Below are 27,709 nucleotides of genomic sequence, written 5' to 3'. Positions count from 1 at the left end.
TCACACATGCTTAATATAGATGGAAAGTTTAAAGAGTTTAGACTTTTTTTTCTGCAGCATAAGTTGTTTTTTTTTTTCCTGATCCATAACAAGGATATAGAACTAAGTAGTTTTTCTTTGCTAGTATTTTAAAAATAAGAATTGACCTTCTCAAACCCTTTAACAAGAATTTGCATATTAAATTCAGAAAACCCACTTTTACCTCAGTGGCAGTCTATGGCCTTCAGGGTTTCTCCTGAAACTTGGTTTCTTCACATCTTGCAGTCTTATTGAAATATTCTAGGACTACTGAGTACCTTGTGCCCATTCCTTGTCCATTCCTGCTTATTGATACCATTTGTACAACCATGCTCTAATGCAGTGGTCTCTAAACTTTCTTGATCATGCACACTTAATCATAATAGATGTGATCAGGAGCCTAGAGTATATGATTATTTATTTATAAACTATATAAATTCTGTATTGATAAAATACTATGTGTACAGTATATACAATTACACAAAAATATATAATAAAATATTAACCCTAAAAAGAAGGAAAATTTTAAAAATGAAATGAAAAGGAAAGCCTTGCTCATCCCATTGGCTTGTCTTGAATACACCTAGGCCACATTCTGTTTTAGAGCCACCGCTATGCACATTCTGTTTTAGAGCCACCGCTATGAAGGGCAAGGCCTGGACTCCAGTAGCCTAAGAGGTCTGTCAGGATTAAGATGGTATTTAGAAACCCCCAGCACTAGGCTTCCCTGGTGGCGCAGTGGTTAAGAATCTGCCTGCCAATGCAGGGGACACGGGTTCAAGCCCTGGTCTGGGAAGATCCCACATGCTGCGGAGCAGCTAAGCCCATACGCCACAACTACTGAGCCTGTGCTCTAGAGCCACAGCTACCGAAGCCCATGTGCCTAGAGCCTGTGCTCCACAACAAGAGAAGCCATCGCAATGAGAAGACCGTGCACTGCAACGAAGAGTAGCCCCTGCTCACCGCAACTAGAGAAAGCCCGTGCACAGCAAGAAAAGACCCAACACAGCCTAAATAAATAAATAAATAATAAAATAAATAAATTTATTTTTTAAAAAAGGAACCCCTAGCACTCTAAAGATAAAGATCCTTATAAGGTCCCTGGAATTCTCACACCAAAGTGGGAACTCTCCAGATGAAGAAATACAGGCATGCAATAAATATTAGTTTAATAAGTAAATGATTTCATTAATTTTTGTAGCAATTAAGATTTGTGAGTTTCAAAAAGAGGGCTAACCTTATTTTATTAAATATATATCCTTATGTTCCTTAATTGTAAACACAAGTTTTGAGTTTTATGTAAAACAAACAAAATCCTGGAATTTACAATATTTTCTTGATGGTTTTAATTCTTTTCTTTCCTAGGATGCCATTGATAATAGATTAGATTCAAAAGAGTGGCCATATTGTTCCCAGTGTCCAGCAGTATGGAATGGCTCAGGAGCTGTAAGGTAAAACCTATAAATGAAAGCCAGTGAAATTTTCACTATGAAATTACAGACTAATAACTGAAAAGGTACACAGGTATTCCTATATTGGTAACTCTTCTTGAAGCATATAGTCACTTAAAAGGCAGTTTTTCTTTAACTGTAACCTGTTTTAGATGAGTCCAGATAAGCAATATGAAAATGTGCCTTATTATAAAAAAAACTTTCATGAAACTAGAGAAGAATTTCTCCACTCATCTTTTTTTTTCTTCACATTAGCAGAGGACATAATCCTTTTTGATGATTTTTTTTGGTGATAAAATATTTGAGACATTCAGAAAGCTATAGACAATATTATAATGCATACCCTATACTCAGTGCCCAGCTTAACAAATGAATCATAAATACAGTTCAAGCTTCCTATATATCACTCTCTGATTTTTATTCTCCCTTTCTTCACTATCCTGAATTTGGTGTTTACCATTCACCTGTGCATCTTTATACATTTTCTACATATATCTGTATTCTAAATTATGTATAGAGTTGTGTTTTGCAGGATTTTTCTCTTGGTCTTTGGCTTTTAGCAGTTTAACTATGATGTGTCTAGGCGGAGTTCTTTTTGTGTTTATTCTACCTGGGGTAGTTGAGTTTTCTTGGATCTACAAGTTAATATTTTTCATCAAATTTTGGGAAGTTTTCAGTTGCTGTTTCTTCAAATTTGTTTTCTGCCTGTTTCTCTCTCCCTCTTCTTTTGAAACTCCATTACTCATGTGTTGGAAAGTTTGACTTTGTCTCATGGGTCACTGAGGCTGTTTACCTTTCTTCCACCTTTTTTCTTTCTGTTCTTCAGATATGCTAATATCTATTGATCCATCTTCAATTCTTTGATTCTTTCTTCTGACATCTCAAATCTGCTATTGAGCCCATCTAGTGAATTTTTCATTTCAGTTATTGTGCTTTTCACATTTTGAATTTCCATTTGCTTCTTTTTTAGTTTCCATTTCTCTTTTGAAATTCCCCATTGATTAACATAGTATCAGCATGCTTTTCTTTAATTATTTGATCATATTTATAATAGATTCTTCAAAGTCTGCTAATCCAACATCTGGATTCACTCAGGGTCAGTTTCTATTGATGGCTTTTTTCCAACGTGTGGGACACACTTTACTGTTTTCTTACATATCTACTAATTTTTGCTTGAAAGTTGGATCTTTTAGATACTGTACTGTAGCAACTCTAAATTGTTTTTTGTTTTAGTAACTTGTATGGACTTAAGCTGTGGGATCACTGCCCCCTGCAGTTTAGCCACTGATGTCATTGCAGGGGTTTTAATTTTAAATTTAATTTTTTTGCTTGGTTCCTAGTGGTTGCCCTATGTCTGAATAGTTTAGAGGTCAGCCAGTTACCTGGGCAGAGGATGTGTTTAGACACCTCACGCCTTCCATCATCTGCTGATCAATCCGAGTGTGGGTTAAGAACCGCATTACAAGTCAGAGTCAGTTCTTGAGTCTTCCCCCCCCCACCACCACCCTTCTTTTTTTTTCCTATTCTTTCCCTGGGCTTTCTCTGGCTTGTCCTGGCACAAGCATAATTTGGCAGTCAGCTAAGGATGTGGGGAGAGTTTGTCTTTGTCTTCTTTGGCTTTCGTACGTTCAGGATTTCCCCATTAAATTTCTGGCTGATGTGCCACCTATCCCATACTGGGACCAAGATGTTGTGCTACCAGAGCTGCAGGTCTTCCTGTTCTAAACCAGGTCTGCCGTTTTTAACTAGCAAAGCTGCAGGATTTTGTACTCCCTTCGCTCCCTACCTTGAATCAAGTCTTCCACCTCAGGCAGTAAAGTTGGTGGTTTTCTCAGCCAGCCTCAGGTCAGTAAAGCTATAGTTTTTGCTGACTGAGTTGGAAGAACAGTGCAGGTTGAGTGTAGCCTCAGGCTAGAAGGTCACGTAGTCACTACCACCATTCTTACCAATATGCTAACATATTTTTTAAGAGTAAATGCTTCTCAATTTGCTGTTTGCCTGTGGTTGATTTCCAAGTGACCTGAACTGGTTTTTTCCCCCACAACTTCATCCAGGTTTATACTTGTTTTCTTGGAGGGCAATCTTCTGACCATCTTATTCCACCATGACCACAAGTTGTCTTTGACTGTGTTTTTAATCTTAATATACATGGTGTCATCTTGTATGTGTCCTCCTGCAACTTCCTTTTTAAATTTCCCTCAACATTATGTTTGTGAAATTTATCCCAAATAGATAACATGCATAAATTTTCACTGCTGGTTGGTGTATTCTTATGTGAGTATCACAGTTTATTCATGTATTTACCACACAAAGGAAATTTAGGCTGTGTCAAAACTGGCAGCATTACAAACAATATGCAATGAGCATTCTTGTACATTTACGTGTGTTTGACTATTTCTCTAGGGTGATTCTCTTGGTCTGAGGACTTTTTCTTTAGTTTTATTTTTCCCTTTTCTCCTGGTTTGGAAGTTATATAGCCTTTTTGTACTTTTGTAGCTATTATCCTTAGAATTTTAGTACACTTCTTTGACTCAACAAAGTCTGAGATTAGTTATCTTTGCCCTTCTCATGAACAATACAGAACTTTAGAACAACTTAATTCAAACTACACACCCTTTAAATGTTCTCTTAATTGTTTTCACCTTATATCTTTTTTATTTCCCAAATTAATGATGAGCATTATTATTTTTTTAGTTGTGTGTGCATACTAACCAGTTATATTGCGCACCACTTCTGCTTTCATCCCTTTTTTTAAGAATTAATTTTATTTTACTTTTGGCTGCGTTGGGTCTTTGTTGCTGCACGCAGGAGTTGCAGTGAGTGGGGTCTACTCTTTGTTGTGGTGCACAGGCTTCTCATTGCAGTGGCTTCTCTTGTTGTGGAGCATGGGCTCTAGGTGCGTGGGCTTCACTAGTTGTGGCATGCGGGCTCAGTAATTGTGGCTCATGGGCTCTAGAGCACAAGCTCAGTAGTTGTGGCGCACAGGCTTAGTTGCTCCATGGCATGTGGGATCTTCCCGGACCAGGGATCAAACCTGTGTCCCCTGCATTGGCAGGTGGATTCTTAACCACTGCACCACCAGGGGAGTCCCTTGCATCCCGTTTTTTGGGCTCATTTGTTTTCTTTTCTGAAATATATCCTATCCTTTAGAAGTTTCTTCAGTGTGGGTCTGTTGGTGGTAGGGTCTCTGTGGTTTTGTCTGTCTGAAAATGTCTTCATTTTGTCATTGTTCTTATATGATAGCTTTGAATTTCTAGGCTCGTGTTAATTTTCACTCAACACTTTGAAATGTTATTCTCCTGTTTCTTGGTTTCCATTTTAGCTCTTGGGAAGGTTTGTGTATGGGGATGGGGTGTTTTCAGACAGTTTTGTCGTACTTTTATAGGTAATTTGCCTTTTCTCTCTGGTGCTTTTTGTGTTTGGTATTCTGTACATTTCCTGTGCTGTGTCTACCTGAGGGTTTATTTTTATTTCTTTCCTTGGGATTCAGTGTGTTTCCTAAAATCTGAAGTTTCATATCTTCCATAAATTCTTCAAATATTGCCACTTCTGCAGTCTTGGTTTTATTCAAACGTCTCATTTTATCTTCATGCCTCATAATCCCTCAAGTTTTAATATTTCTTTTACTTTTTGTGTTTCCTTTTGGAAATTTTTCTTTGGATTTAGTTTTCAATTCTTTAGTTCTTTCTTAAATTTGTGCCTAATCTGCTGAGTAAACTGTATATATTTTTTGAGCTTCTATGTTCATTGACTTTACTTTTCCTTTATTTTAGAAGTTCTCCTTGTTTCTTTTTCAAATATGCTTGGACTTCTTTGTTATTTTGTCATGCTTTCTGTTCTACTTTATTATCATTTATCATTTTCAACATACTTAATTTTAGACTATTTTTTACTAAATTGAACATCTGACATTCTTTGGGGTCTAATTTTACTGCTTTTTCATTTCCACAGACACTTATGCTTGCTTATTTCCTCATGTGCTTCATAATTTTGGATTCTGAACTTATTTCAGTAGCCAGGATTGAGAGTGGGTACCTTCAGAGAGGTTTTGCATTTGCTTCTGCCAGGGTTAGAGACTTTTTTCTTTTGTGTGTTAATTTCTCAGTTGGGGTTCCCCAGCCTATGAAGGTAGTGTAAATTAGAGCTCTCACGAGACAGGCCTGTGTTGAATTATCAGGCAAGAAGCTTCTTTGTCATCTCCCCTTGCTTTTGAGTGTGTCCTGACCTTATGCTGGGGTGTCACCTCCCCATCTCTACTTTGCACAATATCCAAGACTTTGTCTTCTGTGTTCATTAAACAGGGAAACACCCAGACCCCTTGTTTGCTAAGATTAGACTAACACTGTAAGGCAGAGCAAGCCTCAACTCAGTTTACCACTCTAGTTTTTAGTTACCTTTGTGCTGCTGGCCCTTGAAGATTGCTGTTACTTGTTTACTTTCAGCTATGCTTTTAAAAAGATGTTTGCTCTTATTTTAACCAATGCCTCTAGGTGCTTTCTAGAGTGAGATTTTCAGGATACAGGGATTTAATCATTATTTATGTGTCTTTCAGAGTGTAAAACACTAGCACAGTGTCTTACACATTTATGTGAAACAAATTAAATGTAATCCTATTGTCCTAAAATTGCTATTCAGAAATTTAAAAATCGTTACAATCACATAATCATTTTGAGCAATATTAATTCCTTTTCTTTTGCTTTCTTACTTTATTTCACTCTCTTTGGAAAGTTTTTAAACCAAGGTTGTACTTTTAGTATGTCCTTGATTTATTTTGTATGGGAACCAAGAGTGTATCTTGTTCCTGTTTCATCTTTCAAAGCAAACTACTAAGTGTCTTTACTATTTCTGTTGTTTACTACCTCGTCATTCCTTAAGATGGCAGATGGAAATTACCATCCAAAGGCTAGACTGAGAACATTATTAAAAGTTTACCATGGACTTCCCTGGTGGCACACTGGTTAAGAATCCGCCTGCCGGGACTTCCTTGGTGGCGCAGTGATTAAGAATCTGCCTGCCAATTCAGGGGACACAGGTTCGAGCCCTGGTCCTGGAAGATCCCACATGCCGTGGAGCTACTGAGCCCGTGTGCCACAACTACTTCAGCCCGCGTGCCTAGAGCCTGTGCTCCACAGCAAAGAGAAGCCACCACAATGAGAAGCCCGCGCACCACAACAAAGAGTAGCCCCCGCTCGCTGCAGCTAGAGAAAGCTCTCACACAGCAACAAAGATCCAATGCAGCCAATAAATAAATAAATAAATAAATAAATTTACTTAAAAAAAAGAATCCCCCTGCCATTGCAGGGGACACGGGTTCAAGCCCTGGTCTGGGAAGATCCCACATCCCATGGAGCAGCTAAGCCCATGCACCACAACTACTGAGCCTACGCTCTAGAGCCCACGAGCCACAACTACTGAAGCCCGTGCGCCTACAGCCTGTGCTTCACAAGAGAAGCCACCGCAAAGAGAAGCCCATGCACCGCAATGAAGAGTAGTCCCCACTCGCCACAACTAGAGAAAGCCTGCGTGCAGCAACAAAGACCCAGTGCAGCCAAAAATAAATAAATGAATTTATTTTTAAAAAAAGTTTACCGTAATATCCTACATTGCAGGGTCTTAGAGGTCATCTAGTATATGGTTTCCAAAGTGGGTAATAAGGTGATCTATTGGGTATTATTTTTATACTAGAAAAAGGAGAAATTAAGCTTTATTAGTATATACTAGTACACATTTATAATTTATAAACTAATATATATTTTTAATAGATGTACATGTTTATTTTAAAATATTTATTTACTTTTCAAATAAAAGCTCAGAATTTTTACCAGTGGGGTATGGGAACAAAAATAGTGGTTTCTATGACCTAGGGCAGTGCTACCCAATACAACTTTCTTGCAGTAATGGAAATGTCCTGTATCTGCACTGTCCTATATGATAACCACTGGCCACATAATCATGACTGAGAAACTGAATTTTTAATTTTAGTTAATTTAAATTTAAATAGCCTCATGTGGCTAGTGGCTGCTATCTTGGCCAGTGCGCAGATCTAGAGCAATCTAAGGGGGGAAGTAGTAGAAATTGTAGTTCTATTTGTTTAGTGCTTTCCTAGTACTAGATCCCATACTTAGTGTATTCTGTACATTATTTCATTTGATCTTGAAAACAACCCTTTAGGTTTAGAGAGAGGTTAAGGAACTTGCTAAAAATCATAGAGAATTAAAAAGAAGCAGAATCAGAGTTGAAACCCAGATGGCTCTCTTTTTTTTTTTTTAACAGCATTATTGAGTTACAATTGACTTCATAACGTATATTTTTAAGGTATACAACTTGATGTTTTGATACATATACATTGGGAAATCACCACAAACTAGTTAATATATCCATAATTACCTTTTTTTCCTTTTTTTTTCTTTTCCTTCTTTTGTGGCATAAAGACTTAATTTAAGATATATCCTCTTAGCATATTTCACATATACAGTACAGTTTTGTTAACTATAGTCACCATGCTGTACATTAGATCTCTAGAACTTACTCATCTTGCATAGCTGAAACTTTGTGCCCTTTGAGCAACATTGCCTCTTTTTCCTCTCCACCCGTTCCCCGGCAACCAACATTGTATCCTCCACTTCTATCAATTTGGCTTTTTTATTTTATTTTACTTTTTTATTTAAAACCAGAATATTTATTGCGCGACTAGTGATTGAAGTCCTTAAGATGAACTGGTTGCTGCAACAGCTGCCCTCTTGGACTTAGGTGTTTTTCCTTCACGGAACCCATGCCTGAATCTGCGGTATACAATTTTTAGGTTCCTCATTCGACCAGTCCGGGTGGTACTTCATCTTTTAGCTTTAGCACTCCAGTTATACTTTCTCTTCGCTTGGCAGGATAGCCACATTTGCCACAGGTCGACTTCTGAAGGTGGTAGGCCGTAGAGCCACAGCGGCGGCACAACATGTGCGTCTTATTCCGACGCTTTCCAAACAATGACGTTCCCTTCATCATCTCGCTTCTGCCACCAAGACCAAAGAGCAGTTTGACTATTTTAGATTCCACATATAAGTGAGATCATGCAGTCTTTCTGAGTCTGGCCTTTTTCACTTAGCATAATATCCTTCAGGTTCATTCATGTTGTTGCAAATGGAAGAATTTGCTTCTTTTTTAAGCCTGAATAATATTCCACTCTCTATATATACCATTTTTTTAATCCATTGATGGACATTTAGGTTGTTTTCATATCTTGACTATTGTGAATAATACTGCAGTGACCACAGGAGTGCAGATATGTGTTCGATATCTCCTATAATCATACTTTACTAGTAGAGTTCCAGCAAGGGACGTTCTGGTACCACGTCAGCTCCAAAGCAGCACCTGTGCCTCCCTCACCCCCTCTATGTCTTTAAAACCCTATTGTCTCAATGCCACCCCCCGCTTTTTTAACTTCAGGAAGTCATAGATTTTCAGGTATACTATGTCTTTATCTGAAATAAATAAGACAGGGCCTTAGCTCTATTTTATAGGTAAAAGTGCTGAGCTAGATTATGAGTCATTTGTTCAAACTCTGTAGATCAAAATTGAACTTAAAGTGGGGCTGTCCTGCCTGGCCCTTGATGCTCCAGTCATACCATAGTTAAGTCATTTCCTTAAAATCAATGCAGCTGGTGCAAAATTTGAGTTTGCTTGAGTTGGGCTCTTTTAAAAGACTAAAAGCAGTATGGCTTTGGAAATATTTTTAATGTGTTTGTGTTTATTTTTTAGTGCTCGGCAGAAACCCAGAGCTAATTATTTAGAGGATCGAAAAAATGGGTCTAAGCTGATTGTTTTTGTAATCGGAGGAATTACATACTCTGAAATGCGTTGTGCTTATGAAGTATCTCAGGCACATAAATCCTGTGAAGTTATTATTGGTAAGACTTGTGTTTTCCTCTTTTCTGTTTTTTTAAAACAAACTCTAAATGCAAAAATATATATGTAAAACTTTATCTTGTAATTTACATTTAGGACTAAATTGTTGAGTGCAAAAAAGTATTTTTTAAATCATAGTGTGTTTTATCTGATATACCAGAGTTTTTTCCTGGTTGACTTTTTTGATTTTTTTTTTTATTAAAATTCTGATTTTGAGAGAATGAGCTTCAGAAATATTATATTCTTTATAATCTTTATAATATATATTATATAATGTATTATATATATTCTTTATAATATTCTAAATATTACATAAAGAATATATCCTTTAAAATATTACATCTTATCCTTTTCTTGCCCTCATGATTAAATAATTTTTGAAACATACATTTCTATTACAGAAATATTTTGAAATTTTTTCTGTCTGTGGACCTGACATTGGCCAGGCCTGTATGGAATTTAGTTTTAAGAATTTCAGTCAAAGCCACTGATACTGAAACTCTCCTGACCCTTGGAGGTGCCGTGTTTATACGCCAAGCCTTGATCTGCGGCACTGCTTAACAGTTCTCTGTGACTGAACTCACAGTGCCTGTTGCTGTTTTGTCAGGAGGACAGACTAACCTCCAGTTTTGGTCTTCAGTTTATCAATATATAGCACAAAGTGGACAAAGCTGTAGGAGTGGGCAGTGTTTTTGAAGGGTTACTGAGTGTGCTCAATGAAGAGGAAGGATTGAAATACTGTAGTTCAGGCAGATTTCAGGAAGGCATCCTATAGAAATTTTAAGTTGCCCCAAGCTACTGCACTTTGCATATTTGAAGGACAGGACAATATAATTAGCCAAGGAAAATTGATTTAACTGCTGGCCTCTGAAAATTTCTCTTTTCCTCTACCAGGTTCCACGCATATTTTAACACCCAAAAAGCTGTTGGATGATATAAAGATGCTGAATAAACCCAAGGATAAAGTCTCCTTTATTAAAGATGAATAGCATTTTAGCGGGGGAGGGATTTGGAGATTCTTATTAATTTGATCAACTAAAGTAGATCAAGACATTGTAGCTGTCATGTAATTTAAAAAATGTAAATATTTTAAGGAATAATGACTTTTCAAATATATTTCTTAAGGGACTGTTTATGATTGCATATCATTGGATTTGCCTTTTTGTGATACGCAGGCCTCTCACTGTGGTGGCCTCTCCCGATGCGCAGGCTCAGCGGCCATGGCTCACGGTCTTTCCGGACCGGGGCACGAACCCATGTCCCCTGCATCGGCAGGCAGACTCTCAACCGCTGCGCCACCAGGGAAGCCCTGGATTTGCCATTTTTAATTTAAATATTGTTGCTGCTTTATAGATGATGAGAAGAAATGTTAAAATGCTTTCTAAAAGGAAATATTTTCAGCTTTGGAACAGAATATGTTACAGTTATGGGTAATTTTTCACAGCCACCTATGTACATACTAATTACTTATTAGATACTTATCTGTCTAATGCTGAAGTATAGTTTTTTGGGAAAGAATGATTTTAAATGAAAAGGTTGTAAAAGTAAAAACTGTGAACTTGTATGTATGATAGAATGATTTCCTATAAGTGCAGTTTTTCTTTCAACTGAAATTCATAACTTCTTTTATATGTAAAGTAATTTAGTCATTAATAGGAATAGAATGATTTCACAGCATATACTGTTGCTAGATACTTCTGAAGAACACAATTTTGTATAATTCTGAATAATGTATATTTAAATTAGCAAACAAAAATAATCATGAACATTCTAAGAGAAAATAAATATATACTTACAAAAATTATCTCTGTTTTTTGGCAGGGAGGAAGGGGAAATTGGGAAATTTTAAAGTTCTAAGTCAGAGAATTACAAAGAAGAAGAATGCATCATAATCTTCCCACCAAGATAACTCCCTTTGACCTAAGAAAATAATAATGTAATCTTTGTATATGGTTGGATAATGTAAGGATATGTGTGCACATGTGTTACACAAAGGGAGCATCTTCATTTCAAATCTCTCCTTTTACCTGGCCTCATAGTGTTCTATTATAGAGTGGGCTGTAATTTATATATCACTCATCTTCAGAGTTTTGCTCTTACAAATAATGCGGCATTGTTTGGGTACATACCTGTGCAAACTTACACAAATATTTCTATAATATAAATTTCTAGCAAGGACATAGCTGTCTAAAGTATTTGTGCTTTAAAATACTGATAGATATCACAATTTAAAATTTTTATGTAGGGACTTCCCTGGTGGTCCAGGGGCTAAGACTCCACGCTCTCAATGCAGGGGGCCTGGGTTCGATCCCTGGTCAGGGAACTAGATTCTACATGCTGCCATGCTGCAACTAAGTGTTGGCATGCCGCAACTAAAAGATCCCCCACACCACAACTAAAAAGACCCCGCATACAGCAACTAAAGATCCCACGTGCCACAACTAAGACCCGATGGAGCCAAATAAATAAATAAATTAAATAAATAAATACTAAAAAAATAAAATTTTTATGTAGATCAATCCATCACTTTTCCTGTGTGGCTTGCAAATTTATGTTGTACTTAGAAATATCTTTGCACCTGAGATTGTAAATTCACTCATCGATCTTCTAGAGCATTTTGATAGGTTCATTTTATTTTTTACAGGTAACTCTTTTATCCATCTGGAATTGGTTTTAGTATGAGAATGTGTGCTAGATATTGTCTCTTAGCACTTGGCATTATGTCCCATGCCTCCCCATTCCATACCACAGGGGATGAAAACTAAAAAGGAAGTTTTGCAGACTCAAAGGTAAGTGGGGTTCTGAACAGGTTAGATTCTGCCAACGACTTGCATTTGGTCAAGTTTTGAAGTTAGAAGGGAGGCAGAGGCCATCTGCTGCAGCTGTGCCAATGGACAAGCAAGTTGCTGCCGACAGGAGTTGTTTGTAGCAACCAGACTCCACATTTTAGTGTCTCTCACCTGCTTCATGGGTATGAGGCAATGCTGGTGGCAACTGGTGGCATTAACTTCCTGTTCTCTGGATCAGATGGTGATATGACCTTGAATCTAAAAATATGGCCCCTAGTTTCTGCCCTTACAGCTTTTTCCATGAGTTTTAAGGACTTAATTCTCTATATGTTAAAACACTTCTTGAAATATCTAGAGGAGTTTCTGTTCTCCCATGAACCCTGACTGATACAGTATTTAACAGAGATCCATCCTTATTTCTTTCTAAATAGTCAGATACTATACCAAATTTTATTGGGTAATCCCTCTTTCCGCAACTGAACTGAAATACTACGTTTCTCATAAACTAAGTTTGTATTTTGGTCTATTTCTGGATTCTGTTTTATTGACTTATAGTTTGTATCTCTTTTTCTCTATTTTATTTTTTTTTAATTTTTATTGGAATATAGTTGATGTACAATGTTGTATTAGTTTCAGGTGTGCAGCAAAGTGAATCAGTTATACATATACCATTCTTTTCCCATATAAGGCATTACAGACTATTGAGTAGAGTTCCCTGTGCTATACAGTAGGTCCTTATTATGTATTTAATATAGAGTTGTGTGTATATGTCAGTCCCAGGCTCCCAGTTTATTCCCTATTTTGATTCATGGTGTGTTAATATGTGGACGTAATCTCTGTTCCACCCATACCAAAATTACCGTTATTTTTCAGAATTCCCTGGGTATTACATTTTTTAAAAATGAACTTTAGTCTCGTTAATACCAAAAGTTATTTTGATATTTTCATTAGGTGTACAGTAAATTTATAGGTTAATTTAGGGAAAATATGACCTTAAGAATCATTATTTTCTTTATATAGATCCTGCATATTGCCATAATATTTTTCATGGTTCCATGTGAATTGGATCTTCTATTATGCTTTTCAAACAGATATTTTTTAATTAATTAATTTATTTTTTTGGCTGCGTTTGGTCTTCATTGCTGCGCGCAGGCTTTCCTTTTAGTTGCGGCGAGCGGGGGTTACTCTTCGTTGCAGTGTGCGGGCTTGTCATTGCGGTGGCTTCTGTTGTTGCGGAGCATGGGCTCTAGGCGCGCAGGCTTCAGTAGTTGTGGCTCGCGGGCTCTAGAGTGCAGGCTCAATAGTTGTGGCGCACGGGCATAGTTGCTCTGAAGCATATGGGATCTTCCCGGACCAGGGATCAAAACCGTGTTCCCTGCATTGGCAGGCGGATTCCTAACCACTGCGCCACCAGGGAAGCCCTGGATTTTTTTATATATAGGAAGGTTTCTGTTTTTGATATATTAATTTTAGAACTTGATATTTTACTAAGTAATGATAATAAAATAATAATGTGCAAATGCTTACTTTGTGCTTTATATGTGAGGCACTGTTTTTAAGTGTTTATATTACCTCATTCAGTCTTCTCATTTAATCCTGTGAGGATAGGCACTATTATCATCTCCATTTTAAAGCTGAGAAAAACAAAAGGCACAGAGAGGTAATACAGTTTAACCTGGATGACATGTATATGTGGAGAGGAAAGGTGACATTGATAAACAGCTCTCTTTGTTTTTTTTTAATTGAAGTATAGTTGATTTACAATGTTGTGTTAATTACTGCTGTACAGCAAAGTGATTCAGTTATACATATATATGCTTTTCTTTTAATGTATTCTTTTCCATTATGGTTTATCACAGGATAGTGAATATAGTTCTCTTCGCTATACAGTAGGAACTTGTTGTTTATCCATTCTATATGTAAAAGCTTAACGTCTGCTAACCTCAACCTCCCACTGCATCCCTCCCCCAACCCCCTGCCCCTTGGCAACCACCAGTCTAACAAACAGCTCTCTTTGAGACTGAGCATGAGAACAGTACATTGCCAGTGAGAGGGTTAATTTTTTGGTGTCTGCATTTTATCTGAGATCTTTGTATGCCTTGGTAACTATCTGTCCAGGGTTAGTACATGTGTGGAACAGAGATTCATAGTAATCCAATGCCCTGTGACAAATGGAGCTAAGAGTGTGATGACAGCAAACATTGGTCCATTCATTCAATCACTGCACACCTCAGTGATCACTCTGCCCTATCACACTGATAGGAGATCCTTTGAGGCCTACATTTTAGGCCTCAAATTTCACATACATTTTAGGCTTAGAGTTGGAGAGACCCTTTGTTTCCTAAATTTCTTACTGGATTTGAAGACATAAGAGGTCATCACACATAAATTCCTACTATAAGCTGATTCCTTACCCCACTCCACCCTCGGTAGAATGAGCAGTTACAGATTCTGGTATCAAGACCCTGAAAAAGACTTTTTTCGTTGTTGCTCCTAACTGAAACGATTTACTATCTCTGAAGCACATTTTTACTTCCTTTCAAACTTTAGTTTTTGCCACACTAATAGGTAAAATTATATTTCATTATTTTGATTTCTTTTATTATGAGTTAGGAATAACACATTTATTTTTAAGGAAATATGTGTTGATTTTGATTTTTAAGAATCAGAGGTCCATTTTTTGTTTCATTTTAGCACATTGTGTCCCCCATTTCTTGCAGTTTTGGTGTTTTCTCTAGGAAGTCATCTTCATAAGTTTGTGTAATAAGTAAAATACTTCTGGGGTGAAGACCAAGTTTTCTCTGCATTTTTTTTTAATCCTTGGTTGCCTTGAGTCAAACTAGTATTTCAGTCTGTTCCTCCATCTCTCTACTTTGGCAAGATCTTCTGCAATAGTTCTAATCATTTGATCAGGAGTTTGTTTCAAAATGGTTGCTGTCCTTAGGGCATGATCCAAAGACGAGTTTAAAATCTACAGAGGAAAAGTCCACACGTTTTAGTTACATAAATTTACTACTGCTTCTGTTAATTGGGTTCCCTCATTATTGAACATTGCAAAGTGGAATTTTTGGAGTATTCTGTTTTCCACCCAGTCTATTTCTGTTTTTGAGGCTTGGTTTCCTAGGAAACCAGTCTGAGATGGAATATATTTTGTAGAGAAAGGGACAGAAAAAAGACCAACACGTGACTGATGAGCATGAATCAGAGGGTGAAGTCAGCAACCTGCTGGGCTGTTTCCCTGCTGTGGAAAAAGAGATCCGTGACAAAGAAGAAAAGCTCTTGGGGGGAGGGGCATTGAAGGAGATTTAGGGGCCATAACCACTGAGAGGGCACCCAGGGATGCAGCACATGCTGTGGCAGCATTTGAAAGTAACCTGACTGAAAATAGGAATCTACTGATAGCTCTAACCCCAGTGTCCCTGGAACAAACTTGTGAGCGGCATGCCTTCAGGTCTGCGCTGGGGAATCCTGTAGCTGAGGCACCACCCAAAAAACATTTTCTCCAGGAAATATCCCTTGGAACCAGTTTAGGAATAATACAAACCATGTGTCTGCTCAGGCTGTCTTTATGTTAGTGCTGAGCACAAGTTGTTTTAGCAGAGCATTTTCTGATGCTCTCATACTATAATAATTTAAAAGCCATCAGTTTTGTGGTCATCAAGACCAAACTTACAAGCTGCAAAGATTCTAGAGTGTTTTTTTCTAAGTCCTCACCTCAGATTCCGTTTCTTCGATACCGGTAAAGTTGCTTGAGGATGTGCTTTCAGAAATCCTGCAGGAGTGGGAATGGGGTGAGGGTGTAGCAAGGTCTGAACTGTAAAAAAGGCAAAAGCACACTGATACTTGTATAAAGTGCCATCCTCAACTCTGTGGTCCAGTAGTGGCTGTGTGTGTGGGCGTGGGGGGGGCGAGGAGTTTGTGCTCCCTCTGCCCAAGGACACACAACCAAGACACAAACCCAAGAACTCCCCAGTGGCTGCATTCATACACACTGCACTGCACTCTGGTAGTGAGTAGTGGGGTTCAGACTGAGTGAGTGTGACTCCACACAGCCTGAACTCTGGTCACTCAGCTACACTGTCGATTCTGCCTCCTAAGTAGCTCTTGAATACTAGACTTCTCTCTTTCCTTTTCTACCACCCTTGGCTAAGCTGCCATCATTCCACCTGGATTACTGTACTAGCCTCTTACTTGGTCTCTGTGCTCCAATCCTTGACTCCTCTAATCCATTCCCTCTCCCTTAGTAGTTAGAGTGATTTTTAAAACACTGGAAAACTTTAAAAAACACTCTGGTTAAAAAATCTCATTGGCTTCCCATTATACCTAAGAGTCTGAAATCCTTCATGCAGCTGACAAGCCCCTGCACAGCCTGGCCCTGCTCATCTCACTGCCCCATCTTTCCCCCACTGCCTCTCCCTCTTTTAGGCTCCAGCTACATTGTTCCTGAACTTGCCAAGGGCTTTTCCACACCAGAAGGCTCTCTTAGACTGGCATGTTCTTCTCTCTTACTCCCCCATCCCCTTGCTACTTCACTCATCCTTTGGAACTCAGCTTCCCTAAACCCCCAAATTAGGTAATAGCACTCTGTATGCTCCCTTTTCCTCTACCAAAAAAGTAAGGGCAGGGACAGAATTTGACTTTGTCACTGTGTCCTCAGCACCTGCGCAGTGTCCTGCTATTGATACTCAAGTATTTGTTGAATGAATAACTGAATGATTGAAATATTAGCCAGACTTAGGTTTGAATCCTGGCTCTACTACCTATGATCTAGGTGATCTTGGGCAGGTGATCTAATGCACTAAGTGCATTGCATGCATCCAGACAACGGGTAGCCATTTTGTTAATCATACTTACTCTCCTGGTATGAGTTCACATTCATCATGAGAGGATTTTGAATTTGCACTCTGGAAACAGATCCATTTTGGTTTTGAATGAGCTGAAAAATGTTAGCTCTGATCAGATTCAGAGCATCAAAAATGATCCCCAAATGGTAGATATATGGGTATCATTCCCTGAACTTTCCTGTATGAATGAAATCTTTCATAAAATTTTACTAAGTAAATAAAACTAGGGAACATGGAAAATAGCCATCGAGTATTCTGAATTCAAGAAAAGAAATTCAACATTTAAAAGGAGTTTTATTAGCAGACAAGAGACCAGGACTCTAGGTTCCCTTGGTGCTAGCTGTGTGACCTGGGCATGTCTATGGACTCAACTTCTTCATCTGGCAAATGGAGGGATAATATTTTCCAAGAGTTTGAACTGAATGGATTTCTGAAGTCCTCTCCACTTTAGGAGCAAGGATTCTAGGAGTCAGAAACTAAATTATGTTACTAAGACAATTCCAGAAAATAGAGACTAAACAGAGAAGAAGATAAATGTCACCATGGAAGACAAGAAGAACGCCAGGGGAAGGAAGAGAACAAAGTCAGTAGCCAACAAATCTGCCTTCTCTGTCACTGAGGCTCTCTTCTCCCCCTTCTCTTGCCTCTCCTCCTCTCTTCTCTATCTTCCCCTCTTTCTCCTTCATTCTTCTGTCATATCCACTGGTCTCTAGTAGCTTGGCTTCACTCCCCCTCAGGAGGGTCCCATTTGACAAAGGAACAGGGAGAGACACGGAAGGCAGGGCAGAAGTCAGAAAGTCCAAATTTAGTCATGCTGTACCCAGACTTAAGTCATGACGAACAGAGGCACTAATGAGCTCAGTCTTAACCCCTTGGTCACCTCCAAATATAGTTGTGGATTTTATTTGAAACATAGAAATTCAGAGTTGGAAAGGGTCATAGGGTCATCTGGTCCAGTTCTCATAGTCTACAGATTACAACATCCTGACAAAGTACATTGTCTCTCAGTCTACAGGTGGGACTCATGACCTCCTGCAATAGCCCGCTCCATTTTCTGTCCGTTCTGGAGGTTCCTGTCTAACACCGAGCAAAAGATGCTTCCCTGGGACTTCTACCCTCTTGGCCACTATATGTTTACTAATGGAGTTCAAGATCACATTTCAAGTGACTCAGTTGCTTTCTTCATTCGTATGTTGGAATAAGAGGTCTCGTGGGCTGTAGACCCCAAAACCAAGGCGATAGTAAAGAAATCTGTCTGTTGCTTCTTCAGAGTCTTAGGGACTGTCGTCTTAACAGAACACATCCAACTGGACGATCTGGCAGCTGGGGGTGAGTAGGGGAGACATAGCTGAGGTCAGCCAGATAAACACCATTCTTTAGTCTTGGACATTGGCAGTTGTGAAAGCTCAGAAACATTCTCTCTGGTGCCCTGTCCCCAGTGATGGAGAGAAAGCGCTCTGAAGGTATGAACTCACCCATGAGGAAAGGATGTCAGAGAACCAGACACAGCTGTCATTCAGAAGCAAGACAAGGGTGTTCCCTTCCCTCCTTTGTGTTCCCTTAGCACACTCTGTGCTCTTAGCTCTTATCATATTTTTCCATGAACTTTCCTTATTTGGGTAGGAGTTCCTTTCTCTCAATAGGTTGTAAACTCCTTGGGAGGAAGGAGCCATGTTTTTTTGTTTGTTTGTTTGTTTTTGCGGTACGCGGGCCTCTCACCATCGTGGCCTCTCCCGCTGTGGAGCAGAGGCTCTGGACACGCAGGCTCAGCGGCCATGGCTCACGGGCCCAGCCACTCCGTGGCATGTGGGATCTTCCCGGACTGGGGCACGAACCCGTGTCCCCTGCATTGGCAGGCGGACTCTCAACCACTGCGCCACCAGGGAAGCCCAAGGAGCCATGTTTTATTCATCTTTATAAATAAATGTTTGTGGGATTTTACTTAGTTCCAAAGACAGCAAAATTTTGCATTGAAATTAGCAATATGATGTTTAAGGAGTGTAAACATGTGGGGATAGATCTAAAGCTTTTGCCCCTTCTGAATAATAACAATAATAGTGGCAGTTATTCAGCCAGTTACTTATTCAGCAAATATTTATGACTTGTTACCAACTTACACTGGTGTAGCACTTAGTAACTTTCAAAGTCCTTTATTGCTAGGATTGCATATCTCCCAGTCCCAGCCCAGCCTCTTGCCATCCAGGTGTCGGGCTGGATGTGCAAGTGTCAGATGAGTGCTAGAGACCTGGCGGCAGACTAAACAGGGCAGGGGCTCCCCATATGGAAGCAGTGGCTGGTATGATGTAGGTCTCCCATGCAGGGAGATTAGGTTGTGTACAAAGATGGGATCTTGCAGATGTACTTACAAGGTGAAGAATTTTTATTTTCATTTAAATAACAGAGCTGGGCAAAGGCACTTCTTTTGTTGTGATTAAAGAAATTCTGTCCCGGGGTGTTGAATATGTAATGAAATTCTAAAAAGAAAAGATTAAAAATACAACTCATTGCCTGGGAGCAACAGCTGCCCCCATTTATGCCTTGTTTTCTGAGGCGGCCCAGTTACTCTCACCTTTAGATAATGCTTTACCGCAGACTCTCGGGAGTTATAAATCTTAGTGCTGCAGTTCTCACATTTATTACTCTGCAGTCCAGTCCCAGAAGCAGAATAGCAGCTGAGTCCTGTATCAGAACCTGAAAAAGCCCAAGTTACACAAAGGAAGTGTGAGGTTTTTTTATTATAGTCCTAAAATATGCTCTGGAGAGTAGAGCTCTGATCGTGCAAGGTATGCATTAGGCCCCAGAGTGTTCAATTTCCCCAAGGGGAAATTTACCAAGGGGGGTTGCCATCCTAGGGGTGACATTTGGACTCCCCTTATGACAACTGAGAGATGTTTTGATAGAAAACAGTTCTGATAGGAAAGTCTTAAGATTTGCCTAGCACATGTAGGTGTTTAGTAAAGGTCCTCTGAATGGATGGATCTGTGAGAATTTCGTCTATTGAATTATCAGACGATCTTGCATTTGTAGTTATTTTTCCAGATTAGCCCTGATACATCCACATTCTCTTCTTAGACCCTGCGGTGGCCAAGAGCTTGTGTTTTGTCATCCAGGCAATTGGAAAGATGGTTTTCCTCACATCACGTTCGTGAGTCCATATGGGAACTTGAATCATAGCTTTGCCCTCATCAGTACCACAGAGAGGCTAGCAGTAGAGAGCACGTGTGTCTGGTGCAGGTCTGAGTCTTATTCGGTAGGCTGTGGGCAGTGGAGTTCTCCAGGTTAGGCCAGAGTGTGGGAGCATGGGCCCGGCAGGTGAGCACATCACACTTGGGTGTCCAAGCAACGTCTTAGCTCCAGGAGTGATGAGGCTTGGGGACAAAGCTTCTGCCAATGCTACCTGCCTTGCTGCACTCATGATTACACTCATTTGTAACATTATCTTCCAAAGTGTAAATCACAAATGGAATGAGCTCTAGGAAGGATGTTTTCTTTCCCAAATCTCAGTCAATGGTCATTGAATGCCTTCTAATCCAGAAGTCAAGGAAATTACAAATAGAGGAAGAAGGAGCTACACCCTGGGAAGGTTGTGTTGTACAGGAGCAAGGACATGGGTTCAGATAGGCCTGATTTGCAGCCTGACTCTGCCACTTATTGGCTATATTGGTTGACAGTATGTCCACAAATTCTTTAACATGCTTTTCAAAGAATAGAGCCTAATTCCTCTCTCCTTGATTGTGACAACTCACAATTTAGTGACTTGCTTCTAACAAATAGAATAAAGTGGTAACGATGGTGTATAACTTCCAAAATTAGGTCATAAGAGACATTGAAACTTCCATCTCAGTCTTTCTCTTGGATCACTTGCCTGGGGGAAGCTGGCTGCCCTGTCTTAATGACACTCAAGCAGCCTTTTGGTCCACATGGTGAGGAACTGAGACCTCCTGCCAGTGGCCATGTGTGTGAACAATCTTGGAAGCAGATTCTCTAGCCCTAGTCAAGCCTTCAGATGATGGCAGTATTGGCCAACATCTTGACTGCAGCTTCATGAGAGACCTTGAACCTGAACCACCCAGCTAAATGGCTCCCAAATTCCTGACCTGCAGAAACTATGAGATAGCAAACATTTGTTGTTTTGAGCCATTAAGGTTTGGGATACATCATTACACAACAATAAATAACACACCAGGCTCTTTGACCCTGGCAAGTCACTTAATTTCTCCAAGCCTCCATTTACTTATCTATAAAATAAAGATAATAATTCCTACCTTACAGGGGTATTATGATAGTCAAGTGATGTACACTATATGTCAGCCATTCTCAGTTCTTTAATTTCAGAACACTCTTACTTACACTCTTAAAATTGAGAACCCTAAAGAGCTTTTGCTTATTATAGTTTTTATCGTATAATATATGAAATTTTTTATACCTGTAGTAAAAATCCACCCTCCCCTTGCATTGGAGAAGAGCTGTCATACAACATTCAGTCAACTGAATGTGGCTTGGTAGAGAGGTATTTATAAATTTCAAGTCATTTTTGCTGTGTAGAATCATTCAGATTTTCCTAAGACTAAATGGGCAGTCTCAAAGCTTTTTTTTTTTTCAGAATTTTAAACTGAAGCATTTAAAAAATACTTCGTCATTTAAAAACAGTAATAATCACTTCATGTTCACAAAATAACATTTTTTATGAAAAATAGCTATTTTTGAAAAAAAATCAGTGAGTAAAATGGCAGTGTTTTACGTTTTGGCAAATTTCTAAAACATCTAGCTTAACAGAAGGCAGCTGTACTTTATAGCTGTATCTCCATTCAGTCTGTTGAAATATTGTTCTTGCACAGAAAAGAGAGGACCTCACGGCCCCCCGGGGGCCCTCTGACCACACTTTGAAAATCTCTACTCTGTTCTGGTGTCTGGTATACAGTAAGTGTTCGATCGATTAAACCTACTATTATTATTAGAAAATGTGTCATCTACAGAGCAGAAATAGAACCAATGTGTCATAACAGGAAGAATACTGAGTTGAAGGAAAAAGCAAGCCTGGTTAGCTCTCTGGCCCCCAGCTTCCTGCTGTATAAACTGGGTAGATTAGGCTCGGCCGCTGATTTTCTTCTCAGGAGCTACCTAAGCCAGCAGGCCTCAACTCCACCTCTTCCTCACCCAGGGCAGTCCTGCCAGGGGATGTTTTTCTGCTTAAATTATCTTTGGAGAAGGGCCCCTATGACTAAAACTCATTGGATTCCATGCACTGGTGCTCTCTGGGTCTGCTCCCCGCTCTAACTTTCTTTGCTCCTATGAAATGTGTATGGACAAGTCAGCAGCAACTGTCCCGTGGCGGGGGAGCTCCCAAGGTGCAGATTACGGGTCATGCTGGGGGGCTGCCACGCAGAACTGAGGCCGCCTCGTGACTGAGTCACGGAGCCCTGTAACTCCAGGCAGAGACAGGTGTGGGCACTTTCACCCTGCTTGACCACATCTCATTTGAATCAATTCATTATTCTTTACATTTTGCAACAATAATAATAATAACCAACGTGCAACACCCTAGTCTAAGTAAAGCTATTTGACAAGTAAAGCACATGGTCTGCTGGCAGTGAGCGGACCCCAAGGAGAGGGATCATGACGACTGGCCCCAGACCCCTCAACTTACCGAGAACTGAGTCTGGGTGCCGTGCCTTGTCTTGAATGGCAACAGGAAACCTTCCACAGTTGATTCCTCTGTGGCCTTTTTTCTCCATTTTTTGCTTCCTAAAAAAGGTGCATAAAATCCCATAAACTTTTAGTATACTGCTAATAGCGATAGTTAGAGGTCTGGTAAAACTGAAATGTGAAATTTCTTATGTCAGAGCCTGGAATGATGGAGGATGCATGTCATCCTCAACACAGCTATCCCTCTGCCTGCCTGTTTGAGAGCTTCCCCGTGAGAAAGTGCACCCAGCTCAATTTGGCCTGAAAAGAACATGCATACCAAACATTAAAAGTAAATCTGTTTTGTTTCCCTGAGGATAATATCTGGTCATGATACACATAAACAATATAGAAATTTGAAGTATGGAATTATAAAATTTGGAGTTTAATTCATTGTCTCAAAATCAGTTCTTATCAGGGGAGGAAGCTGTACTACATGTCAATACCAGATCACATGACTTTGGATCCATAAGCACTAGCTGAGAGATCCGAAAATTCCAGCAAGGTGGATTTTGTCCAGTGTCTATGGGGCTAAAGGCTATGAGAGCATGTGGGGTTAATTTTAGCTGTGCAAGGCCACCAGGGGGCATCAGAAAGATGCCCTTCGATTGTCATTTACCGGGACACTTCCTCCGACTTGTCTGTAGCTTCTGTCTCCCTTCTTCACAGAAATTCTAACTCCTCCAAAGGAATTTTAGTTGACAGCAATTCTTAAGAAAGCTCTAGCTCAGCCCCTGGAATACTATAATAGCCCCTAGGGAACGTTGCTCATTCTTAGCCTGGAGGGCACCGTGCCCAAGATGTCCTGGATGTAGCCCAAGATGTCCTGGATGTAGCCAGTGAGTCAGGAATGAGACTGATTGCCGGGGATGGAGTTTGAGCCTCAGGCCTTGCTTGCAAATGTGTGCATGTCCCACTGTGCCTGGGCCTGCTGCTGGTGGAGAGAGGCGCAGTGCTTGGAGTTTGTGAGGTTGGGGGCTGAGAAGCCAGGCCCTTTCCCTCTTCTTGGGAAAATATGCTCTCCTCATGAGTCACATATTTTCTCACACCTCATTTTATGTCTCCACCCTCCTCCTCTGGGGCATTTGAACATCTGCTCTCCAAAGTGGAAAACTTGGATGGCACTCAAGTGAGTTTAGTCCAACACATGAGTTTCTTTTTCTGCCTCTTTTAAACTTCTTTGTGCACTAAAATCTTCTTGCCAAAAACAGTTAAGGGCGGTTCTACTTGAGAAGACAGTTTTTCAACAAGACCAAGTAGCTGAAGTGTACTCTTAAATCCAAAATTCTGCATCAGACATAAAGGGATAAGCATTTTACACATAGTATATATGTTATTTATCTGCATATATATAAATATCCTTCAAACAGTACGTACATCAGTAGGCTAAATAAAGAACACATCCCATCTGAGAGAGAGCTAATCTTCTAAAAGAGTAAAGAGTATATATAACCCTCTGTTCAATTAATTCCTCAGGGATGATATAGTTTACCAAGATTTCAATTTATGAATCATGCATATCGCCACATCACACCCCAGCAGTTGATTTACTGTTAGATCTGATTTTACACTTGGTTGTGTTTTGCCTTCCATCTTGTTCATTATAAAAGAGAAAATGTAGTCTAGAACGCCAGTCCCTGTCTTGCTACTTTAGTGGTTCTGTGAGGTCTAGACTATGAATTTGGAAGAGAAATATTTAGTATCTTGAAAGCTTAATCAAAACATTTTTTTAATGTCAAGCTATTTTTATTATGCTTACTAAAACCTAAAAAAAAATGTCAAAACGTAGGTTTTAATTCAATTAAAAAATATAGTGGATCTGGGATGACTCAGGGATTTGGCATCATTTGTGACCTTTGTATTGAAAGGAGAGTCAAAGCTGATGATGGACATGTTGGTTTAAAATAATGGTTCACACCAGATGACACACGGATATTTAACCACAAAACCATGCTGTTTCTTTTTTTAGAGAGCGGAAACTCAATAGGACCCTTATGACAAGTGCTCATTCCGTGCTTGGCATGCTTTCCAACAGGAAACTTCAGTCTTTCAGACCTTGTCATCTGCCTCTATTCGAATCCATTATGTTCAGGTAATAGTGGTGGCTAAACAGCCCCTCCCTCCTTGCCTCTCCACCTTCCTAAGGTCAATTAGCCAAGCTTTGGCTCCAGTCCACAGTGCCTCTCAAGCTTGGAGGAGGCGCCTCTTGCTGACTGATAGAAGCTTCAAATAAATGATTCTGAATCCACACGGGCTAACAGCTGACCAAAGAGTGTTTCAAAACCATTAAGAATTTCTCCTTAGGATTTCACCTCTACAGCTTTTTACCCGATTTACAGCTTGTCACCTCCGGAAGATTTCTTGCTGAGGGATGTGGAGAAGTAAACCCTGGGACACGGGATTAGGCTTATTTCCGGTGGCACTGGGGGGCAGAGGTGGGACCCAACAGGGTAAGTTTTCATTCATTGTGAGGAGAGAGTAGTGAGGCTGCGAGCTGCTACACAATGGTGTATAATAATCTCCCACATGGGCAAGGTTCAAAGGGAGCCTAAAGGCCAAACCACCCTCCATACGCTGTGGTCATGATTCTTAACCAAGAGGCCTATCAGAATCATCTGGGGGAGATTTAAAAGAAAGATTCCCGGGCTTCCCTGGTGGCGCAGTGGTTAAGAATCCACCTGCCAATGCAGGAGACACGGGTTCGAGCCCTGGTCCGGGAAGATCCCACACGCTGCAGAGCAACTAAGCCCATGCGCCACAACTACTGAAGCCCGCGTGCCTAGAGCCCATGCTCCGCAACAAGAGAAGCCACCACAATGAGAAGCCCGCGCACCACAATGAAGAGTAGCCCCCGCTCGCCGCAACTAGAGAAAGCCCGCGCGCAGCAACAAAGACCCAACGTAGCCAAAATAAACAAACAAATAAATAAATATTAAAAAAAGATTCCCACCAGGGCTTCACCCCGGGGAGGCTGATACAGTAGGTGGGGCTGAGGCATGTGCATTATTTTCAAGTGCCCTGGTAAGGCTGATGCTCTCCGCAGTTGAGAGCCGCTGCTACAGGGATTTGTCAGTTGGGAGGGAGACCGGGCTGCGTGTCCAGCCCTGAGATCTGCGATTCTATAACTCGGCCCATGGCTGCTGGCACCTGTTCAGTTAGTTGATGCCCATCCTCACTGGAGTTACTATCCCAGGACCGGCTCCCACCCACCCTGGGAATTTAGCAGCTGGAAGCCCTCACCATTCAAGGACCCGGTGGCAGAAGGCACAGCTTGCACCGGTCGTCTCTGTGCTGTCCTGCCTCCCCGCAGCACTGTTAGGCTCCTCCTGCACCACAGAGCACACACAGATGTGGATGTGACCGAGGAAGTGACTCACCCCTCGGCTGCTCAGGCACAGCCCAGCAAGCCGCGCGGACCCCGCCAAACTCACCATCTCAGGACTCCACTCTGATTTCTGGCTCAGTGGGGCCTGTGCTGTAACGGCCTGGGGCTTAGAGAAAGAAAGCTTCCACCCTGCCTTGACTTCCTTCCTTCTCCAGACATTTAAAAATCTAGTACAGATGAGAGAATACTCTCCCCACCCTGTTTTCTCTTTCCTTTAGTTTCAAATTACACCAAGCTCCACCAGAGGATGAACCAATTTAAGATGATTTTTAAATCCTTCAATCTGACCACTGGTTAGCAGAATCTAAAAGCCTTTCCAAAGCAATGTATTCAACTATGAATTAAAACAAGGTTTAGGGACTATCTAGAGGCCTAAATGATTGTTTATATGTCCCTGTTTAACACACACACAAAAATCACACTATGGAACTGAAAAGGCTGACACCACCCTTACTATGGTTTTACCCTTTATGTAAACAGAAAATAAACGTACTTTTCTCACCATTATAAACAATAGTGAGAAATAAGCATCATTGTACAGACAGCTTTTTCTATATTTTGAATTACTTCCTTAGGAAATGTCTGGATCGAAGGTTGTGAAAGTGCTTGTGTGATGATACGTGTGGCCTAATTGCTTTCCACCAAAGCTATACGAATTACAGAGCCACCATCAACGTTGGTGGCTCGTTTGTCTACACCTTCCTCTGCATCAGGAGTTATCCCTTGAAAATGTTCTTGTTAATTTAAAAAGTAGGGGTGGCTCCCTGTGTTAACATTTCCTCTGTTATTAAAGGAGATAAACATTTCCACATATGTTTATTTATTGGTTGTATATCCTACTTGTGACTTTCAGTTCTAATCTTTTATCCATTAATTTTTTGGAGGGTTTCAGTGTTTTCTTATTCATAAAAACAACCATTTGTTGATTGCTCCTTGTGCCAAGTACCTCTCATATCACCTCCTTTATTCCTTACCACCATCCTGGCATGTCGTCCCCATTTTAGTGATGAATAATCTGCGGCTCAGAGAATTGAAGCAGCTTGTCAAGGTCACACAGAGTGAGTGGCAGAGCTGGCATTTGAGCCTTTCCCCGTACACTTGTGTCCTTAACCACAGAGCTACTGCTCCTTCGTGCCCTTGTCAGAGCAACTTTGTATGATAAAAATCTTCATCCTGAACAGTGTTTGCTCTTACTATTTTCCAAGTTGTCTGCCTTTCTTAAAAAGATTTACTGTAGTTTCAGTTTTGCAAACATTAGTTGAAATGTTGACATTGTCAAAGAGGTGGTGGAAATGGCCAAGAAACATATGAAAATGGGTAAATTTCACAAATAGTCAAAGCAATACAAATTAACACAATGAGGTATCAGTTTTCCTTTATCACTTTAGCAAAGGTTGGAGAGAAAAAGAAAACAGATACCCTGGTTTGGCTCAGGTTGGAAGGCACCTTCACTCCCAGGCACTGTTGTGGGCACCACTTTGCTAAAGGCCAGTTTATCCAAATTTTCACTGTGTATCTTTTGAACCATTAACTGCAACCCTAGGTTTTTATTCAAAGGAACTAATCAACTATGGCCAAAGGTTTGCATATAAAATGATTTTACTGAAGCAGTGTTTCTAATATCAAAGAAGTGGAAAA

General features: G+C 40.1%; 2 protein-coding genes and 1 pseudogene across 4 annotated transcripts in view; 1 reads left to right on the top strand and 2 right to left on the bottom strand.

Annotated features, from left to right (window-relative positions):
- The window catches only part of STXBP3 (syntaxin binding protein 3), a 58,489-nt gene extending 43,538 nt beyond the window's left edge, over nucleotides 1-14,951 (top strand). Inside the window, exons 17-19 of one of the 3 annotated variants that reach the window (XM_004263114.4) lie at nucleotides 1,384-1,469; nucleotides 9,222-9,370; nucleotides 10,263-11,169. In XM_004263114.4, coding sequence (XP_004263162.1) covers nucleotides 1,384-1,469; nucleotides 9,222-9,370; nucleotides 10,263-10,357 — 330 coding nt within the window. In that variant the 3' untranslated portion in view covers nucleotides 10,358-11,169. Of the gene's footprint in view, nucleotides 1-1,383; nucleotides 1,470-9,221; nucleotides 9,371-10,262; nucleotides 11,170-11,189 lie in introns of those variants that run through there. The other 2 variants (XR_007472775.1, XM_033434340.2) reach the window with 2 other exon arrangements.
- LOC117202603 (60S ribosomal protein L37-like) lies at nucleotides 8,132-8,661 on the bottom strand (annotated as a pseudogene).
- A 37-nt stretch (nucleotides 14,952-14,988) lies between the features above and the next one.
- The window catches only part of AKNAD1 (AKNA domain containing 1), a 33,126-nt gene continuing 20,405 nt past the window's right edge, over nucleotides 14,989-27,709 (bottom strand). The window contains 7 exon segments of the mRNA XM_004286749.3: nucleotides 14,989-15,128; nucleotides 15,872-15,971; nucleotides 17,012-17,093; nucleotides 19,368-19,522; nucleotides 19,596-19,692; nucleotides 22,649-22,746; nucleotides 25,927-26,012. Coding sequence (XP_004286797.2) covers nucleotides 14,997-15,128; nucleotides 15,872-15,971; nucleotides 17,012-17,093; nucleotides 19,368-19,522; nucleotides 19,596-19,692; nucleotides 22,649-22,746; nucleotides 25,927-26,012 — 750 coding nt within the window. The 3' untranslated portion in view covers nucleotides 14,989-14,996.

This window comes from Orcinus orca, chromosome 1 (genome assembly GCF_937001465.1).
Source record: "Orcinus orca chromosome 1, mOrcOrc1.1, whole genome shotgun sequence".
In the NCBI taxonomy this organism is placed as follows: domain Eukaryota; kingdom Metazoa; phylum Chordata; class Mammalia; order Artiodactyla; family Delphinidae; genus Orcinus; species Orcinus orca.
This window is presented reverse-complemented; position numbering and strand designations above follow the sequence as displayed.